Source organism: Temnothorax nylanderi, unplaced genomic scaffold (genome assembly GCF_030848795.1).
Source record: "Temnothorax nylanderi isolate EJ_2023f unplaced genomic scaffold, tnyl_v1.0 TNYL_tig0527_pilon, whole genome shotgun sequence".
NCBI classification, from domain to species: domain Eukaryota; kingdom Metazoa; phylum Arthropoda; class Insecta; order Hymenoptera; family Formicidae; genus Temnothorax; species Temnothorax nylanderi.
In genome coordinates this window covers 104724-122063 of record NW_027249589.1, presented here as the reverse complement: position 1 = coordinate 122063, position 17340 = coordinate 104724, and the positions used below count along the sequence as shown (strand labels likewise).

The 17340-nt window shown below is 35.7% G+C and overlaps 1 protein-coding gene and 1 pseudogene across 1 annotated transcript; one reads left to right on the top strand and one right to left on the bottom strand.

Annotated features, from left to right (window-relative positions):
• Positions 1–2282: 2282 nt before the first annotated feature.
• Positions 2283–13529, top strand: LOC139783657 (uncharacterized; annotated as a pseudogene).
• LOC139783656 (uncharacterized) lies at positions 7174–7851 on the bottom strand. The gene has a single exon (XM_071722806.1). It carries the CDS (start codon positions 7849–7851, stop codon positions 7174–7176), a length of 678 nt encoding a protein of 225 aa, XP_071578907.1.
• Positions 13530–17340: the final 3811 nt, after the last annotated feature.

Here is a 17340-nt window from a genome sequence, read left to right as displayed (position 1 = left end):
GCGTATTAGGTGGAAAACTCAAAAGAAGATACAGATACGGGATACGGATACGAGTAAAAAACAAGATTTTGGTGTATCATTATAACCAGCGTATCGATACGCGATCATGATACGATACGGTGATACGATACATGTCTGGACCCACCTTTAGGCTGTGTTCGGTCAGACGTCAAATGCGAGAGTCAGAGAATTATCGAAAGGAACATGTGGAGGGGACTGCGTATGGTAGGGGAAAGAAACCTTGGTGGGAATCAGGAAGGCGGGAGAGCGTTAAGGATCGGGAGATAAGCCTCTGGCAATAATACCGTGTCACTATGTTTATTAAGACCGTCGCTCTGTCTTTTAATATGCAGCATTTCAGAGATGAGACGTTTATTATATATAGGTTCATTGTCTAAGATTTTTACTCCTTCCCAATCTAATCTGTGATCCGTTTTAAGGCGATGCTCAGTAATGACTGAAGGACATCCGCTTCTCTTCATAATGTCAGATCTATGCTCTTTGATCCTGGTTTTAAGCTGTCTTTTCGATTGCCCTACATAAGCCCCCACCGGAAAAGCAATTCTGTAAAAGCATGTACGGCTCTCATCGCCTCCTTTCGTGTTATTATTAACTAACTAAACTATCCATTACTTCAAGGAAAAATCGTAATAATAGTTATAACAACCAATGCAAAATTATTGTTAGGGACTTTTGAAGGTCTCTAAATACGAATGTAATATCTAGATCTTAAAAATAATACCGTAAAACTGTTCTAATCATCCTATCGGTGTTACAGCGACAGCTTTTGGCGCTACTGAAGCGACAGTTTTTTTCACGTAAATCAAGTGACATTTCTGCATTTGGTCGGCCATATTGGATCCGCCATCTTGAATTTCCGAATTTCGACTTCACATTCGGAATCAGCGACCTCGAAAACCCCCTAGTACCGACTTTCATCTGAATCAAGTGACATTTCTGCATTACGGGCGGCCATATTTAATCCGCCATTTTGAATTTCCAAATTTCGACCAGATTCGGAATCAACGACCTCGAAAACCGCCTAGTACCGAGTTTCATCCGAATCAAGTGACATTTCTGCATTTTTTTAGAAGATATACAATTAATTTTTTTTTACTTTCTTCATTCTCGGCGCTGCATCAGTCCGCCATATTAAATTTTCACAAAAGGCCACATGGCATTAAAAAGTAGACACTTCAACGAAAATTTTAAGCCCTGGTTGGTTGAGTTATGTCAAAAATTGAAGTGGGCAGGAGAGGACTCCGACACGCGGAGAATGCCCCATATATGTAATTATATAGAATTATATAGAATTATATAGAATTATATAAAATTATATAATATATGGACATATTTGATATATAATTTTATATAATTATATATAATTATATATAATTATACATAATTTTATATGAAAAATTTTTTACCGGGATTGCACAGGTGTTTAGATTATATATATATATATTTTGACCTGCCTAACACCGCGGTCCGATTCACACTGAGCGCTATTGGCATCATTCTATCTTTATCATTCATTAGGCATAAACAAGGATAGAATAACGCCAATAGCGCTTTGAACATGCATCGGACCGCGGCCTAATTTGATTGGCTCACTCCTAGGTTCGCCATTTTGCCTCACTATCTGAGTCACTCCCCACCCTACAAGTTTCCAGACCTTTATGTAAGACCGTGGTCGCACGTGGTCGCACGGTCGCATACAAGCGAGCGACCGTGTCCGAGCGCACACGTTGTTCAGCAGTACACAATGAAATTCCGTTCGACAAAGGAAAAATCTAGAAATACGGTGCCACGTATTTATAATATCTAATGCCACGTCGTCACACGTTCTGCAGCGTAGGCTAATTAGTAGTACACAGTGAAATTCCGTTCGACAAAGGAAAAATCTAGAAATACGGTGCTGCCAGTGATCGGCTTTTGGTCGCACGTGGTCGCACGGTCGCATACAAGCGAGCGACCGTGTCCGAGCGCACACGTTGTTCAGGGGGTCAATCATGAATCTTTTCCCCTAGGGTGGAAACGTGAAAAATGAAAAATCTCTCTTTCTATTGATGTTAAATAGAAAGAGAGATAGTCATATAAAACTTTTCACTTTCCACGTTCCACATTAATACATGATTGACCCCCAGCAGTACGCAGTAAAATTCCGTTCGACAAAGGAAAAATCTAAAATACGTTTCCACGTATTTATAATTAATCAGCATTATGAGTGTCATAGGTAAGTACTACATTGCATAAAATAACCTAAGAAGCAAAATGTTAGCATGTGCGTACATTTTTAGCATTTGTTTCCAGAAAAAGTACAGAAAAATGACAAATTTTACATAGTTTTACTGAAGGATGGCTTAGTTACAGTACCGAAACAATGGTTAACAGATGACAAGAAATATACATATTGGCCATCTGATGTAAATACAACACAACGTACGAATTTAATTAAATCTTGTGCCGAAGTAAACTTAGAATGGGAAAAATACGAGATAGAATGTAGATATGGAACAGCAGGTTTGTATTTACCCAGATAGCACACGATATCCATAGAATGTTTATTTAGACTTGCAATAATTTCAGCCGTAAAATTAATTTAATTTAACGTGAATTTAATTATTGATTTAAGTCTTAATTTTAATCATGCATATTCTATGCTGAACCATTGATTTATATAAATATTAAATAAATTCAAACGGCCAATTTCGAGCAATTATCAGGTGTTAAAGAAAAATATTTAATACATTCAATATAGTATACAATTTCATTAACGTTTCGCGCCTTACTTGGCCTTCCTCAGAACAATAAAAATTACAAAAACGCATATATATCTCGCATTATTCTAAGAGTACAACGAATCAACTCATTACGACGCCACAATTTGCATTAATCCGGTCTCACCAAAGCAATCGGACAGTTAGTCATATTGAAGTCAAAAGTGTCAATTATTCGTCAATCCACGCACTGAGTCGGTCGCTTCTCCCGCTGTATGTCCCTTATTCGTCCATGAAAACTCATATGGATGTAAATTCCTTGTCTCACAACCATCTTAGTGACAACTATGTTAAAAATAGAATTCACATAAGACCGAAAAAATTTTTGATTTAAAACGAGCTTAGCCACAAATGACTCACATAAGCAGTCGATGAAACAAAGAGCCGGGGTGAATTCATTACAACGTCTCGCACAACGTGTGTTCATCGTGAGAGATAGCGGACGACTGAGACGATACCCGCATTACAAGGACACGAAAACATAAATCTTTGTTATTAACCCAACGTTCAAGATAATCGATTCAAGATGTCAAAATAAGCATCGTTTAGCAGTTCCGTGTCTTTATTTAAATTTATACCATTAATCTGCTCTTTAATATGTATCATTTCTGCGGTTAATCTCTTTTTGTAATTATGCTCAACTTCCAGAATGCGCGTATTATCCCAGTCAAACGAATGATTAAATTTAGTAGAATGTTCCGAAACAACAGAATGCTTTGAATCATCTAATCTTATATTGTTTTTATGTTCCTTTAATCTAGTTTGCAGCTGCCTTTTTGTTTGACCGACATAAGAGGCATCACAATTTTTACAACATATTTTATAAACTACGTCATTATTAGAAAAATGGGCGTTCTTATCCTTATGGACCTTAATGATGCTACTAAGATTGTTAAGAATGCGATATCCCACAGAATTTTCAGATTTATCGATTGCTGAAGCGATGATTTCGGAAGTGTGCCCCAAATACGGAATAACAATAAAACTTTTTTTCTCTGCATTTTCGGAATCATCACTCGTATTGTTATGCTTAATCGACTGAAGTTTCCTCAGTCTCTTGTTAATATGTAAAAAAATCAAATCAATGGGATATCCATTACCAAGCAATACTTTGATGACAAAATTTAAATTTTTATTATAAAAGCTAGGATGTGATAGCATAATTCCTCTGTCCACTAAACTATAAATTGTTCCTATTTTATGTTGAATCGGATGATTAGAAAAGAAGGACAGTAGCCTACCAGAAAACGTTTCTTTATGGAACCAATCTGTTATAATTGTGTTTCCCTTTACAATCAACATCAAATCCAAAAAGCTAAGACGGCCATTATTCTCGTATTCGATTGTAAAATTAAGTCTATCATGATAACCTATTAAAGTGATCCAGAACATCTTGAACGCTATCCCTCGGAATCTTCATAATAATATCATCCACATAACGTTTATAAACGACAAATGGATGTCCAATGCACTCAGAACACTCTCCTCCAAATCCTCCATGACAATGTCGGCCAATGTCGGGGACAAAGGGGAGCCCATTGGAGATCCAAAAGTCTGCTTATATGTGACACCATTAAACGTGAAAAAAGTGGAAGCCAAAACAAATTGGACTGCAGTAATAAATTCAGCGCGAGATAAACTTGTTTTTTCTTTTATAAACTTCCATCTCTTTTTTAAACCTTCCACGACCAACTCAGAAGGTACGTTCGTAAATAACGAAACCGCGTCCAGTGAGATTAAAATCTCCGATTTCTGCACATTTATTTTCGATAGGTCAGTACATAATTCAAAACTGTTATCGACGTGGCTCTTTGGTTTTGGTAAACTATCAGCTAAAATTTTAGCTGATAGTCTCAGTCGTCCGCTATCTCTCACGATGAACACACGTTGTGCGAGACGTTGTAATGAATTCACCCCGGCTCTTTGTTTCATCGACTGCTTATGTGAGTCATTTGTGGCTAAGCTCGTTTTAAATCAAAAATTTTTTTCGGTCTTATGTGAATTCTATTTTTAACATAGTTGTCACTAAGATGGTTGTGAGACAAGGAATTTACATCCATATGAGTTTTCATGGACGAATAAGGGACATACAGCGGGAGAAGCGACCGACTCAGTGCGTGGATTGACGAATAATTGACACTTTTGACTTCAATATGACTAACTGTCCGATTGCTTTGGTGAGACCGGATTAATGCAAATTGTGGCGTCGTAATGAGTTGATTCGTTGTACTCTTAGAATAATGCGAGATATATATGCGTTTTTGTAATTTTTATTGTTCTGAGGAAGGCCAAGTAAGGCGCGAAACGTTAACGAAATTGTATACTATATTGAATGTATTAAATATTTTTCTTTAACACCTGATAATTGCTCGAAATTGGCCGTTTGAATTTATTTAGTTGTTACTTTGTCGAGCGAAACATTTGTTTATATAAATATTATTTCTAAAATATCACTCTTTATAATTGTCAAAAAATAATCTAGTAAACTCTTGTAATTGTATTTCATTTTTAACTTAAGCAGTAATATTAAAATAATAGAGCTTTAATATTGAAAAATTAATATTTATTATTTGAGTAAAAAATCTAATTTTGCAGAACATCATTAAAATATATTAATTTTTAATGTTACAATTAAATAAAATCCCGGGAAAACAAATTTATATATAATCATATAGGATCATATATTTATATACCATTATATAAGAATTATAGATAATATACGACCATACATAATTATGGTACATAATTGTATATAATTATTATAATTATATTACTTATCAGAAGCATTATATACAACATTATAATACGTAACTTACATAAAATGCTTTTCGTAAGTGATTATATTCCATATATGATTATATATAATTACTTGACGCTACTTATTTATTTGTAAATAATTATAACAATAAATAATTTTGGACTTCCGTTTCCGGTGATATTGAGAGTGGCAGGTGTGCGTGTGAGCGAGAGAAAAGTAGCAGAGAAAGGAAGTTTAGAGGAGGCTGCAGAAGGAGAGAGCGACCGCGCGAGGGAGAGTGGAGGTGAGAGAACGAGGAGGTGAGAAGGGAGGGAAAGGGGGGAATAGGTAAAAGGGGATAAAGGGAAGGAAAGTAGCGAGGGACAGGTGACGGGTACGGCACGAACGATAGTTGGAGGAGAGGGGCGACTCGACGGGAGAACCGTGACGCGGGCGGCGGCACGAAGTCGGGCATAGAGCGGAGAGTATATAGAGGGGGAAATAGAACGGAAAGCAGTAGCGCGAGAGCGAACATAGGCTAGCTAGATTATAGAAGGGACAACTTCGGTAAGTGCACGCGGCCATAGGTTATATAACAAGCAAGAGGGATAAGCGAGGGTAGGAACGGCGGATGGAGATAGAGAGGGAATTAGGAGCAGAGAGGGAACAGCAGGGAGATAAAGGAAAGAGGAAAGAGGGGGAGGGTGAGAAGAAAGCAAGAGGCAGGCCAACGAAAGCGGAGGAACTCGCCAAACTGAGAGGAAGAACTGATAGCCTGGGATCGATCAAGGATCTCATACTGAAAAGGAAAAGAAAGGAAATAGAGGAAGAAGCAACCGCTAGAGCAGAGAAAGAAATCCTAGAAAAATTCAACGAAACGAGAAGGATTAGCAGATCACCGCCAAATAAGGTAAGAAAAGAAGAAGAGAAAAAAGGAAATATGGCGGCAGAGGAGATGCTAAAGGAAATATTGAAGAAAATAGAGGAGCAAGAGAGGGAGAGGAAAAAAGATAAGGAAGAAAGGAAAAGAGACAAGGAAGAGATAAAGAACGAAATTAAGGGGCACAACTAGTGTGACTGCCCAAAAAAGGTGATTTTCGGGAATTTATTAAAAGAAAAGTATTGCATCGAATGTTTTGAAATTTTGAGAATATATTTGTGTATAAATGATCTATGTGCAGTAATTTTTTGTATGAAAATAATCAATTTTCAGCGACTTATGTGTCATCTCCCGAGTCTCCAAAAAAAAAAGTTCTCCCACTGCTGCAGTAATTGCGGCCTTCAAAGTGCCTGAAATAAAAAAACAAAAAATGTCCGTTAAACTAGAAGGTATTTCCCGTACAATGACGTAGGATTATGAAAAAAATTAAAATCCAACAAAATGGCGGAGTTTTGAAAAAAAATTTCAAATTACGCTTAAAAATCTCGCGGTTTTTTGCATGGCAAATTGACATTTTTCATCCAATCAAAAAACTGGAAGGTCATTGTATGGAAAAACAAATACTAAACACGCTCCAAAAAAATTCAAGTCGATCGGATGATTTGTATTCGAGTTAGAACTGCAGCAAATTTGAAAAATGTCGTTTTGAGAAAAACGCGTTTAAAGATAAAAATATTGATTTCATTGTTATAAATCGAGAAATATCATACTTACAGCTAATCTGCTATTCCAGGCTCATATAATTCACCTTCCTCTTCCTCGAAAAGTACCTGCTGGGTTGCTGAAGCTTTCCTTCGAGCTAATCGACCCTCTTTCGAAGCAGCCTGATGACGATACTCTGCTAGGCGCAGCCTCGTTTCATCTCTATCGGCGGCATAATCCCTTGCTGCAGATCCAATTATTATTCCTATCACGCTGAACATTTTCAGAATTGATAGAAATCCATCATTGAATATCCCAACAGCAAGATAATTGGATAATTCAATGGTTTTCAATCCATTGTGGAGGTGTTTCGGAGCAAAGTGCCAAAGCAAGCCATTGTAACTTTCGTTGTTATTTTGCGTATTATTTCCCTTACATCTGTCGAGCAACTCACGCCTAGTCAAGTCCGTGTATATTGGCTCCAGAGCTTCTTTGACCTTTGGATCTAGTGGGTGATAATCGTGCTTGAACTTTGTCAAGTCCAATCCTTTAGCCTCCGCGCGGCGATAAGCGCACCAGCTCTCTGCGCCTTCTGGACAGTTTCCATGGTTTGGATTTTTGTCACTCGAACTCAAATGATAAAATGTAGCCCAGATTGCTTTATACATTTCATCCACGTTATCTTGATGTCTCATGATCGCCAGGCCGTAGTATTTTTGGAGCTTATTAATTAACTTGTCAGTTAATGTCATTGTATTCTTACTTTTTCCTCCTAAGCCCTTTATTCGTTTCTTCACATTACGGCATCGCGTTCCCATTCTTTTTTTTACGTGTAAATAGCACTCTAGTTTTTCTACAGAAACATCATATGGGTTCAAATTCAATAATCCTTTATATGTGGCACTATCACCATCGCCAATATACCGCATATATTTCACTCCATGATAATCAATCGAGCGATCGAACATTTTTTTTACACTATCGACTTCCATTTTTGAAGCCGATCCAGAGTGATTTGCATCGCAATCATCATGCTGTGAGAGCCATTCTTCGTACTTTTCAGGATCGCTATCTTTTTTTTTCTCCCAGAATTGACAACTATGACAGTGAGTAGATTTCACACTTGAATCGACGATCTTTTTAGAATGCTTTCCTGCAAGAGTTGTTACGCCAAAACGTGAAGTACGGCCACGTTTTTTCCACGTACCATCTCCAGAAACTGTCAAATTTGTATCTGAATTTTCTTTTTCTAATGTCAGCTTCTTCTCTTCTTCTATGGCTCTTTTCACACTAAATTGATAAACCGATTCTGCTGCTTTCCATAAATTCTCGAAGCATCCAGCGAAAGTTTGAGTATTGAATTTTCTCACTAAATCCATTAAACCACAAAAAAGATTTAGTCCATTTATTCCGACACCCAGGAGTCGCATCACACTCACTATACGTCTATTTACTTCGCATGCATTTCCAATCATAGGTCTGGAATTGATGTACGAAACACCGCATTCACACATCACAGCAATTTTAAATCCTAAGCCCCGCGGACTTGCTTGATTAAAAGTGACATTTTTTTCACAAGTTTTGCACATCACTAAATTGCTGATTGCAGAGAAAACCGAAACAAACTGAAGAATGCAATACCCATGAGTTGGATCAATCACAATTTCTTCGTCGTTAGTACGTAATAGTTTTTCAGCAGACGTACTGGTATGCGCGGTGGACTGCTCGAACGTGTGTCGATTTCCCGTAAATTTTCGTTTTCTCGAAGTTGATCTACGCACAGGATAATCGTGAGAGTTTTTTTGATTGGAATAATGAGGTTTTTCACTCATTTTTACTGAGATATACTGCGATGTGCTCTGTAGGACGGTTACGAGAAAACTAAATAAGTCGTTCAAATATACTTGCGTCGAGCGGCTCCAAAACACGTCTCCCTGACAACAATGCACGAAAAGGACAAGAGGAACAAGAGAGTAGCGTCCCTTCCTCCACTATTATAATATTTACGATGCCGACAGAGCCCGAATAATAGACCGCAGGGCCCCTCAGCTTATGCACGTTTCTGACCGACGAGCAGCTACTCTTTAGAAGGCTGCCGTTCAAAAACTATTTGAGATCCACCCTTAAAATTTTAGTATGTTATTCTTGAAGCTATAGACTATCGAAAAATGCAAAAAAAATCGATTTTTCAAAAGTGTCACACTAGTTGTGCCCCTTAAGGGATTAAGGGAGGATTTGAAGAGGAGCGAAGAAGAATGGGAAAAGCAGAGATATGCGTTAGATGAAAGGGTAAAAAAAATAGAGGACAAAATAGAGAAGATAGAGGCGAAGGACACCGAGGAGATTGAAGAAGGGGAATTGCTGAGGAAAGTGAGAGAGATAGAAAGAAATATGGAGATGGCAGAGAGAAGAAGGAGGAAAAACAATATAAATGTGAAGGAGGAGAAAGTAGGAAACAACGGGGAAAAGAAGGAGAGATTCGAAAAGTTGTTGGAGGAATTAAACAAAACGGAAGGCATTATTGAGGAAATACAAGAGATAGGATTTGGAAACAACAAAATAAGGTTATTGAGATGTAGAAGCTGGGAGGCCAAGAGAGAAATTATGAAGAAAAAGAGGGAACTGGGAAAGAAGTACGAAAGTTTTCTGGATGACGATCTCACCAAAGAGGAAAGACGGATACAATCAGAGATAAGAAAGATAGCAAGAGAGAAGAGAGAAAAAGGAAAAAGAGTCACATTTGGTTACCAGAAGATATGGGAGGACAACAAAGAGTGGAGATGGAACGAGAATAAAGGAAGGCTAGAGGAGAGGGAGGACTTTCGCAAGGCATAAGGAAAAGGAAAAGGACAAAGAAACGGAAAGCACGGGAAAGACGAGAAGGAGGGAGGAGACACAGGAGGGGAGACAAGAAGGGGGAAAGAGAACAGAAGAAGGGCAGTACACTACAAATAAACACAGGGAGGAAGGAGGAAGTAGGAGGGAGGAGGGAGGAGGGAGAGAAAACCACAAGGAGAGAAGAGGGAGAAGATGTGGAGAAAGAAGAAAAGGAAAGGATAAGAGAGAACAGGGAGGGGGAGGAGACGTGGAAGATGGCAAAGGAACGTTAGAGGAGAGGAGTGATTGGCGGAAGAAATAAAGAGGCGAAGAGGGAAAGAGAAGGAGAAGACGCGGAGAATGAGAGGAGAGGAGGGAAACTTGGGGGAAGGAGGAAATGGCAACGGAGGTGAAAGCGGCAGAACAGACCAGTATCACCGCAACGTGTGCGACGGACAAACGGCAAAATCAAGAGATCGAAGGCGATAGAACAGACCAGTGTCGCCGCAACGTGTGCGACGGATAGGTGGCAAGACCGCGAGATCGATGGAAGGGATCGAAAGTAAGAAGGGGAACAGGTAAGAGACGCACGTGGCGACGGTAAAAGCGAGCTGTAAAACGAAGAGTACGGTACAAGAAAGAAAGCAGTGATATCGAGGAAAGTGAGTGGGAAGAGTTGCAAAGGTAATGATTGGATATAAGGGGGAAGGGAATGGTGAACTAGAGGAGGAGAAGAACACAGGAGAGCACACAGGTGCTATGCAGAGGAGATAAGCATCTTAAGATCGTCGATAATTTGTTTCAGATACCACAGAAGGGAAGGAAAAGGAAGATGGACGGGAAGAGGAAAGTCAGAGGAACAGTAGAAATAGATATGGAGGCGATAGAGATGTTAACGGAGGGACGAGCAACGAAGACGATGAAGAACTTTAAGGAGGAATTGAAAGAGCTGAGAGAAGAGGTAGAGAGCTTGAGAAGGAAAGTTTATAAAATGGAACAAATTTCGGGTAAAAGGAAGAGGGATGAGAGTGAGGGAAAAGTAAGCAGGAAAAAATGGTGGTACGAAGAGAATGAAGAAGACGAGGAGGAAAAAAGAAGGAAGAATGTGATAATCAGAGTGGAGAAGAACAGATGGGGAGAAAACGACTCAAACTGGAAGAAGGTGAAGCAACTATTCACAGAAGGACTGAGAGTGAGGGCGGAGGTGAAGGAGGTGATCATGATAGGACAGAGAGGGGAATGGCTGACGTTCCTGGTAAAGATGAGAAGTGTGGAGGATAAATGGAGAATATTGGAAGCAAGAAGAAAAGAGGGAAGCAGGATGAAGGTAAAGATGGATGAGGACAAGTCGGTGGAGGAAAGGATCAAGGAAGGAAAAGAGAGGGAAATGAGAAGGGAAATGAGAGAGGAGGAAAATGAGAAAAAAGGGGAGTCGACAGAAGAGGATATTGCGAAGAAATTGGAGGATAAACTTCTGATGGCATCGGACGAAGAAGAGGACGAAGCGGACCGGGGTGAGGGATTGGTGAGGAGGCAATGGAAGGGGTAGGGAGGCCAATATATTGCAAGGCTGAAGATTTTTGTTTAAGGTTAAGATCTAGGATATACGTTATAATTTAGTTTATGTTTGTTTATGATTTATTGTCGTTGTGAGGCCGTCCGGGATATAATGGTAGGCACATGTAAAGGGTTGGGTACGTCCCTGTAAAACGCCATGAAAGAGTTAATGGCTGTGTTATTATGATTTGTAAAGGGTTGGGTACGTCCCTACAAAACGCCCTTTTAAACCTCTTGGGGGTAATAAAGTACCTATCTAACTAACAATAAATAATTTTTTTTGGAAAAAAGAAACTTATAAAAGGGCTCGAGAAAAGGAAAAATTAGCAGAGAAAATATCCGACATTAATACTACTTCAGATAAAGAAGAAAATAAACGTAAAAGAAAATTACGCTGTAAGAAAACTTTAACTACTTCTGAAACTGAAGATAATGCTTCTGATGATGAAGATGCTTCTGTTGCTGCAAAATTGCCAAGAAAAAATAAACCTCCACAATTGACGTATCCAGAACCACCAACTTCAAAAACTACATCTGTATCCAGTTTAAATATGGATTACATTGACACAAATAAATCAGATTCCAATAGTGAGATTGAAGAAGACATTGATAAGTATCACAAATCAAACAATTCAAATCCTCGGAAAAATACAACAACTCTGTTGTAAAAAATTTGGCATGTAACAAAAGTCAAGAAGCTACTGGTAAAAGTTTGACATATAACACAAATAAAGAAGCTACGGGTAAAAATTTCATGTTTGAAATATTATTATATAACAAAATTTCTTATATAACTTAAAATTTTGTTTTCATAAGTAATTAAAAATGTTTTCAAATATTATTAACTTTTTTCCAAAAACAGAAAAAAAATTCCAAAAATATATTATTAAGAGTTTGGTAGATATTACTAATCGCGTAAAGAGTTGCGAGTGTTTGTTAAAGAAACTGCACAATTCTTCTGAGCAATTGGAAAATCAAGTTTATGATACTGACAACAAAATCTTTGATGAAAAATTCTCCATGAAAAGTCTCGATGACGTAAGAGATATTGAACAGCAATTAAAACATGATGAGATATTTAAAAACCAAGTTGTAAGTATAGATAAACATATTATTTAATAATACTTGTATATTTTTTACTTATTTAGAAAAATTTAGACATTTTTTAAGTTTTACAGTATTTCCACTTTTTTTTTGGAAATGTAATTGGTACATTATTGTAAATATCCGTTATCAAAATTTATTTTTTTACAGAAATCAGCACTTTATTTCTACTCACAAAGTACTATGAAAAAAACCGTTACGAGAATTATGACAACATTGTTTACAAACGAAGTAGCTTCAAAATTCAGTTGGACTGGACAAAAAGAAAACAAACAGAGATTTGAAATATTGTTTTTATAAAAAATAATATATGGTAAGAATAGACTTATAATTTACTTAAATTGATAACGTCGTTTATTTATGTAAAAGTAGAGTTGTTAACATATTACAAAACATTTGATAATGACATTTTTTAATTTATATAATTATTTTTCACATGAGTAAAATAAAAATTCTATTTTTTATGTAGGTAAATGTTAATACTGCTTTTTGAGATTTAAAGGAGTAAACATTTCTTGAAATATATTATAAAATTGTTAATAATGGCACGTTCAAACTTTATTTTTTGCATGACACGAAATTTTTTATGCTTCATTTTTTCTTTGAATTTCATTACATTTTAACAACAAAATATATTTACATTTTCAAAGTTTAAATTTATTTTTTTGTTCTATAATTACGTTTTATGATTATTTTAGGTGTTGTAAGAAGCAAGTTTAAGGATGTCACTGAGGGGGATGTAAGCGTACCTATTAAAATTTGGTTAACTCACGCAACGGATCGACTAAAAAACAAGAGACAAGAATGATTATTTTCCTATAGTATTTAATTTAAAATTTAATGAAAAAAAAGAAGTCATGCATTTTATGTTTCTTAAAATAATTTCTGTTTATTAAGATATACCTTTATTGTCTGACGATTTTTTTATAATTTATGTTTATTGAGATATATCACAATTAGTTATCTAATCTAAACGATAAATACCGTTTCTTGAAAGATTGTTTTTTTTTAAAGATTAGAATTTGCTCAACAAATTAAAAAATATAGGAAATGGTTCTGTTTATTAAGATATACCTTTGTTGTCTAACAATTTTTTTTTTAATTTATGTTTATTGAGATATACTTTAGTTGTCTAATCTAAATTATAAATACCGTTTCTCAAAAAATTGTTGTTTTTTTAAATAAAAAGATTAGAATTGTTACTCAACAAATTAAAAAATATACGAAATTATGAATAAAGATTTTATTTGATAAAAATAATAAAATTTATAATTTTTCTCATTTGTCCATATATCCTTCATACAGAGTAGCGATTACCGATCACATAACTTAATTGTTATAATATTAAATAATATTAAATAATATTAAATAATATTACTTTTTAATATTCAGTATATCATTATAATATTAAATAATATTACTTTTTAAATATTCAGAATATTATTATAATATTAAATAATATTATATAAAATTATATTAAATAATATTAAATATATTAAATAATTTTTCTTTTCTCAAATAATATTTTAATAACATTAAATAATATTATTTATTTAATATTATATGAAGTGGACATATAACCATCTATTCATATTCCAGAAAGATTATTTAATATTATGTAATATTCTTGGTATATTCTTAAATTATTCATTTAATATTCTAAGGATATACCAAGAATATTATTTAATATCAAATAATATTACGCGCTTATAGGGAAGTGAGAGCAAATACATCCTCTTTTACTGTAAAGTACGGAGTGTCGTTTATTAGTGCGTGGATCCTAATCCTTTGGGCGCCTACATCCCGACAAAGTCCCTCCTTCACGGCTACGGGCACAACAATTCCAGCAGCCGGACATCGGCGCTCGCTTTTGTAATATGCCGTGCCATAACCGAATACCGCCGCGACGGTTAAATCGTAATCAGCAGCGGCTCTTCCTAGAAAAAAACATGAAGAAGACTCCGCGACGGTTAAATCGTCATCGGCGACAAATTTTATCGATTGCTTACCTCGGCTATTTTATCTTTAAACCGTCGTCGGACCATCGGCGCTCGCTTTTGTAGTGTGAGATGCCGTAACCGAATGGCGGCTCGCAAGTTCTAGAAGGGTGAAATCATTGCAGAGGCAAGTGTCTCGCAATCTAACTCTCTATTTTGTTTATATTCGCCGATAAAATTCCAGCAGCCGAACGGCGCCCGCTAGCATTTGTAATACCCTGCGCCATAACCGACGCGCGTCCCCCTTCCCGCGGACTCCTCGCCCTAAAACGCGGACACCTACCCCCCCCCCTCTCCCCGCAGACCCCTCGGCAGGAAACGCGGACCCTCCCCCACCCTACCCGCGAACCCTCACCTTAGAACGCGGACCTCCCCCCCGGACCCTCGGCCGGGAACGCGGACACCTCCCCCCCGCGGAACACCCTCGGCCGAACGGCGGCGCCCCTTTGCCACCGATATGTTTATCAATATTTAATAAACAACATGTTCCGACGCGCTCGCCGAAACCCTGATGACCCCCCTTCCCCAGCCTCCCTCGCCCTTAGAGACCCTCCAGGGAGAGACTGGACAACACGCCGCCATTTGCATGCAAACAGGAAATAGGATTGTACGCGGCAAAAATTAAAGTGTACCAGTTTAAAATATCATAAAAGTGTATATTATTTTAAATTTAAAAATAACAAAACGCGATAAAAAAATAATAAAACATTACTAAAGGAATTATAAACAGATAAATAAGTGCTCAAATTTTATTCGTGTGTATAGTTATAAAATATTTCAAATAAAATACAAATATCTACACGGTTCTACTTTGGACATTTTTCAGTAAAAAATAAAAACATAAAAAGAATTGAAATAACAAATCCAGCAATAATATTTTGTTAACAGCAATATCCTTCTATTAATAACTTGTATTTTGCCTTTATTAACGGTATTAAATAAATGATTTAACAGTGCTTAGCTTTTATTTGAATGTTTATTATTTTTTCTATAATTATGTACCTATTTTCAGAGCCATTATTGTATATTTGTTAACAAAATATTACTTTTAGATTAAAAATAATTTTACTTGTTATAGATTGGTTAACAAAGAGCTCCATATAATATTAAAAATAATGTAAACTTTATTGTAAAAATCAATATCTAATAAGATTATAATTCTGAAGTACAATCTATAATCACTGTAAACTATAAAAAAAGTAAAAAAGTAAAGAACTATAAAAGAAGTAAAGATACACGAAAGAGAAATATATAATCAGTAAATAACCCAGATAGCACACATGTCCAAAAGCGGGACATAAGACGTGTAAAACATCTTTTAGACATCTTTTAAACGTCTTACGAAAAAATGGCTAAAAGACGTCTTATATGTCCCGATTTTGGACATGGTGCTGTCTGAGTAATAAATCACATTATCGTTATTAATAGGTATATTTATTTAAAAAATTCCATTGATTGATGTTTTCACTCTTGCAAGATTGAACGCAATTTATTTGTTAGTTCCATCTAAAAAAGAAAAACAATTAAAATTACTTTAAATTAATTAGATTTTTATAAATTAGATATATTAATTAGATAATTATAAAGATGTTAAACGTTTATGACCATAGCACTGAAGAAAGTCTGATAATAGGTGTGTTCATAAAAATAATAAAACAAACCCAGAAAGCACAAAATATCCTAGAAGCATCCTAAATATGTCCTTGGACATCCTGAAAAATGCTTCAGGATATCCTTCAGATATCCTGGATGTCTCTAGGATATCTTATACTATCAAGAAAATTATGAATTAAAATTACAAATTTTATTTTATTAAATTATGCATTGCCATGCTTTTACTTGCAAAAATAACAGATTTATCTTGTCGTAATTTATGAGATGAAATTTTCATACGAAACATATAAAATCTACATATTATTTTTTCTTTTAAATTGTGGCACTTAGGTAAGAAATATTTAATTTTTTGACATTTTTCAGTAAAGAAATGTTTTAACTTAACTCTACTATTTTGATGTTTGCTATACTTAAGAAAAACTCGGAATATTTTTTCCATCTGTAAAAAGAAACGCAATGTCGCAGAATTAAGGAAAAATAGAGAATTGCTATGCCAAGCTCTAAGCCGTGTAAGTAGATGATAAAAAGCATTACTGCTTCTCATTGATCCAGTAGCTGAAATACATGTAATACACACTTTTTGATTTTTGAAAATACTTCTCAGTATATATCCACCAATGTGATGTATTCTATTTAAGTCTGTTTTACTCCAAGAAATTACTGTTGTATTTAAATCATTATTAATGTTTTTATAAACAGAGTTATTAATTAAGGAACTTTCTGAATCGTGGTTTACAGTCAATACATCAAAGAAATCTGAAAAAAATGTTCTGTCATCTTCTTCATAACTGCTATTACTAACATTCTTCATAAATTGAGACACTGTAATTAATTTTAAATTATTTTTAAACTGAAGTGCATTAGGAATAACATTTTTACGTCTTACAGTAGAAAAAAGTTTTCGATACAATCTTGCGTCAATCGTGCAGGTAAAAAAATTTAAAATCTTGTTCGTTTATCAAAAGCAAACTCAAGTCTAAAACTGTAGATGTTGATAATATAACTGCAGCTTGAAATGGTTTCCAGTTCTCTTTTTCTCCAACTTTTAATTGAGTAAATAAGTTAATTACATCGTGTAGAAAATCTCTAGTTTCTAAAAGTTTTTCAGGATTTAAAGAGCTAAGGGCAAGGGAAACATTTCTACTCGCCATA